This window comes from Sinocyclocheilus rhinocerous, unplaced genomic scaffold (assembly GCF_001515625.1).
Source record: "Sinocyclocheilus rhinocerous isolate Xijiao unplaced genomic scaffold, SAMN03320098_v1.1 scaffold1189, whole genome shotgun sequence".
Taxonomy (NCBI): domain Eukaryota; kingdom Metazoa; phylum Chordata; class Actinopteri; order Cypriniformes; family Cyprinidae; genus Sinocyclocheilus; species Sinocyclocheilus rhinocerous.
This window is the reverse complement of record NW_015633719.1, coordinates 320451-325488: the sequence shown is the minus strand read 5'-3', so window position 1 is coordinate 325488 and position 5038 is coordinate 320451. Positions and strand designations below refer to the sequence as shown.

The 5038-nt window shown below is 35.2% G+C and overlaps 1 protein-coding gene across 1 annotated transcript in view; it reads right to left on the bottom strand.

Moving 5' to 3' along the window:
- Positions 1 to 5038, bottom strand: part of xylb (xylulokinase homolog (H. influenzae)) — a 27725-nt gene extending 22687 nt beyond the window's left edge. Inside the window, 9 exon segments of the mRNA XM_016558553.1 lie at positions 257 to 338; positions 438 to 620; positions 905 to 970; positions 1052 to 1180; positions 1469 to 1555; positions 2392 to 2472; positions 2696 to 2765; positions 3049 to 3131; positions 4927 to 5038. Coding sequence (XP_016414039.1) covers positions 257 to 338; positions 438 to 620; positions 905 to 970; positions 1052 to 1180; positions 1469 to 1555; positions 2392 to 2472; positions 2696 to 2765; positions 3049 to 3131; positions 4927 to 4980 — 835 coding nt within the window. The 5' untranslated portion in view covers positions 4981 to 5038.

The window sequence follows — 5038 nt, the reverse complement described above, 5'->3', positions numbered from 1 at the left end:
TAGCTAATATTAATTATTATATTAATAACTGATATTAATTTAAATATACGCATGTATATGTCCATACAGTATATATTGACTCTCAAAGCAAAGACTGCATTCGTGTGCTGCTGCTGCCATCTACAGTCAGTAAGATCTCAGCAGCGATAAGATGTTGAAAGACACTGTAAAATCACACATGCATCACCCGGTTGTTCAGTATAACATGTTCCTGCTCCATGCTTTAGACTGACAGTGACAGAAGCGCTTTGTTTACCAGGATTGTCTCCAGTGAAGGCCACCACGTTACAGCTCTCTGCAAACCCATAGCGTTCAGTGTAATACAGAGACACACAGCCCTGAACACACACAAACAATGAAGCAGTTCAGCTTACAGAGGAGGCTTGAGACTGACCCGAGGTTCAAGATATTGTTACGAGTAAAAGAGTGTATTTCACCAGAACGGCTGTCGACGGCGTCAGGTCTCCGAGTCGCTCGGCTAACTGCGGCGCTGCGGCGTCCAGACAAACCTGAGACCACTGCTTCTCAAATATATCCATCAGATTCATCCCCGAGCCTTCATAGAAAGACAAACAAACGGCCAGTAAACATACATCAGACTGTGAGAGATTCAGTGCAGTCTAGTTATAAAGACTTCAGGGACAGAGAGATGCTTCTGAACGCTTCTTAATATTTCACACTTTAATATTCCAGCTCCAGCATTATAATCTATATGAATTTAAATATACATACATATTTTAATTGCTGAATTGGACATTGTATAGTAATAATTAATATATCTTATATCTAAATATAAAAATATTATTTATAAAATATATACTTTTACTTTCTACTGAAACATTTTTTTTAAACAGCTTTTAGGTGATCTAGAGAGCATTGTATTGATCTGAGCGTTGAGTTTTACCTCCGTCTCACTGAATTCCTTCGGTTTCGAGTGATAAATCTTGGCAATCTGATTTCCAGTGAAGCGCTGGTGAGCAAATACACAAAACATTAAGAGACTGTGAACTTAGATGAATGTAATTACAGTACAGGACGGGGTTAAACGCACCTCGTACGCTCGTGAGCCGGTGATGTCTGCGAGGCGTTGAGCTCCTCCTACTGCTGTCTCCAGACACTGACACTGATCTGAAGTACTCGAGTCCATCCACACCGGACTGTCCCGCACCGCAAAACACTCCTGCAAACACAATACACTGAGTATACAGATAGATATCAACATACAGAAGCAGTATGCATGCAATACAACTATACTATACTGTACTAAGGAGTGTATTTTATGCTCCCACTTCCACAGGTGTATGCATGATGTTATACATGTTTTCTGCTGCCCTGTTCAAGCAGATATCCATGAATCCGCTTCTGTCATACATCAGGTGAAGTATTAACCATTGACGCTGGACGTTAGACCCTCGGCATCAGGACAGAGAGAAGGATCTCGGTTCAGAGAAGCTGATGTTGTTGTCACCTGTAACTGATGGTGTAGATGTTTCCGTGGGTCCAGATGATTCAGGGTTCGTCTCGCACCCTTCCTCCAGAACACACTGCCATGTTGCTGAAACACACAGATGCATTAACGTACAGACCCAAACTGAATCTGCAAGAACAAACTCAATGCTACAGGGAAAACCCCATATGCCAAAAAAAAAAAATTTATATACATGATGTCCGCATCAAAAGAAATGTACAAAAGTGATTTTATGTCCATAGAAAGCACATTAAATGTAAGTAAAGTGTCTACTTTTAAGGTTTCAAATAAGTTTTTGGAGAATAAAATGTCAAAATTTGGTTGAAATAATGTTGCATTGTCATTCAGTGTAACACAATATTTATGTAAAAATTCAAACAACATGCTTATTCTGACGTGTACATATTAAAATATATAAAAGAATAAGGGAGCATATTAAATTTGATTGTGTTTTAAATGAGTAAAAAGTCTTACTGACAAATGGGCGAAACCTAGGATAGTGGCACATTTTAAAAATGTAAAATTTCAACTAATTAGTATTTGGGGTGAAAGTAATTAGTCTTTTAATATGTCATAAATTGATTTTTGTTGTAAATATTTATTAACTTATAACAAAATTAAATTAAACAACTGTCTCCCCATAAATGTAAATTTTATAAACATTTTGGCGAATTTGATTATACTCTCAGCTATCAAACAGACTAGTAATAACAGCTCTATTTTACACATTTTACCAGGTTTAAAAATAATCCACTAAAAAATTCCTCAGAAAATAAATGCTCAAAATTCAAATTTAAAAAATACTGTTCCAAAAAAAAAAAATTTTTGATTTTTTTTTAAATCAACACAAACCACAATTCATTTCAGACAGTCAAAGAGCATATGCTAATACATAAATAATAATAAATACATGCTAAAAGCACCTGTCCACTGCCTGAGATGGCTTTGACACGAGAGAAATCAAAACCAGTGTTTCTCATTTTCTCCAGAAGAACATCCAGCGCCTGCAGTCAGACACATTAATAAATCCAATTAACAGCACCAAGACTGCTTAATTAATAAAGATATGAACTCATATAATTTCCATTTTATAAACAGGAATCATTATACATTAGACACTATGCACTGCCACTTTTTATACTATATATACATATCTAGTCTTAACGGGTGTTTTTTTCTACAAGTATGGTGAATTATGAGAGAACTGATGAGATGAATGAGCTTTACCTTCACCCACATGAGCGCTGGAGACGTGACCGTCAGTTTATCTTCGTGGATATGAACTCCTCCATGAGTCCTGCCCAAAAACACAACCAGAATTCCCATTGACAAATGAAATGATAATTAGAGAATATTACAATTGTGAATTCCAGGTCTGGAAAACAATTTGAAACAAAGTCAAATCAACGAATATACGTTTTTTTAGTCATGCTCAGCCCTAAAAATGCTTTATTGGCTAGAAATTGCTCTTCATGAATTATTAAACATAACTCTTTATTCAAAAATCATTGGAATTACTTGACCAAAAGGTGTGGGAACCCTGTACAATGTAAATATAATATTATAATATGATATTGTACCTGAACTCGGGCAGCTCGCTGTCGAACTGGACGCTGTTTTGGTGAATCACCTCAAGATTTCCATCAACAGCGACAACTTTCAGCTTCAAAAATAAAAATCAGGACATTACAGTGTGTTTAAAACCATCTGTATCAGCTTCATTTACATTTATACAGGTATGTTTGCATTTGTCCACTCACATTTCATTCAGGCTCACATTAGAGCCCGACCGATATATCGTTTTGCCGATTTTATCGGCCGATATGAGCTTGTCACCGATATATCGGTATCGGCGAATATGCCGCCGATATGATTTTTTTTTTTTGAATTTATATTGTATTTATTTACAGAGGTATATTATGTCACACTTCACACTTCTCTAGTAAGTTTCGTCTGTGTGTGAAGACGGAATAAAGTTGAATGGAATTGAATTAAAGTTGAATAAACTTTAACTTTACTGTTCAGTGCACTGATGTCAGACTCATTTTGGATAATAAAGTTTGTTAAATTGTTAAATGCCCTGCCTCCATCATTACATATCTTTGTCACATCATTAAAAGTGTTTGATCACCACATTTGAGTGATCATTGCAAAAAAGTGTTTATGTATATATATATTCTGTTTATGTATATACTGTATTCTATATATAGTACCAGCAAAATGTTTGGACATGCAAATGGGAAAGTGGTACTGTACTATAATATACACAAAGAATATCGGCCGATATATCGACATCGGCCTTTTTTACTCCCTAATATTGGTATCGGTCCAAAAAAATCCGTATCGGTCGGGCTCTAGTTCATATTTCATCATTCCCTGAGAACTGACCCCAAGTTTTATGTTATTAATTAAATAAAAAGTGTGTGTCCAAGAGCCCACAAAAATGAATGACTTTTGTTTTTAAATTCATATTTTTGAGCACTAGGTAATGCATCTCAATGGTGAATGTGTTGATACAAAGACGTAACCACATATTGAAGATTAGAGAAGACCAAAGCTCATTGAAAAGCCAGCTAATCTTATTATTGATGCTTCACACAGAGACAGAGAGAACTAAAATAAAACATGATCAGCTTTTAATGTGACTTGTGTGACAATATTAGATCTAACAGAAAACACTGGACATTTTTTGGAAGCATGTCAGAAATCTCAAAACTATATTCCTATAACGTTTTTTGAAGTATTGTGTAAATATCATGGTAAACAAATCAATCAGAAGAATCATGGCATATATCAGATATTACCATCTCACGCCAACGCTAAAATATTTAACTAAAATTAAAATGCAAATAAAAATGAATTCAAAATATTAATAAAAACTATAATAGCATCTCTTTCATACTAAAATAACCATGCTACAAATAAAAATAATGAGCATTTCTACTATTATTACCCTAGGAAAAAAATTTAGCAAAATTCATAAAATATAACAAAGGTAACATCAAAGTCAACTTGTGACAACTTGCCCCGCCTTGATATTTATGTAAAATATTCTAGTCTTGAGTTCAACTTCAGTCCAGTCTTCATTATATACAGTAGCTGACTCTTGTCCTAATTGTCAGTGTGGTTTATAGTTATTTATTGGACATTATTTATCATAACTGAGATACTCAATCTGTGACAACTAGCCCCAGTCTCCCCTATATGCCTTAAATAAGTCTTTTTTTAAGCAGGGAACTTTTACAAATGCATTGTCATGATTTACATTTGTATTTAATCATGTGATGTTGTGTTTAATGAGCTTGTGTTCATCCACTGCAGCACAACACAATGAAGAGTTAAGTGGCATAAATCTCCCTCCATCAATGTAGGCTACCACTATAGTACTGTTTCTAAGCGTACTCTATCATACATTTTTTCCAGAACAATATCTCTCACTGATATGAGCATTTATTTACCTGTTGCGTGCTGAAATCGAACCCCAGAAAACAAGAATCTGCTCCTGCAGCCATTTAGATCACAAACATCCCGCCATCGAGCGACACACTGTAGCAAAGGCTCGCCTTATGA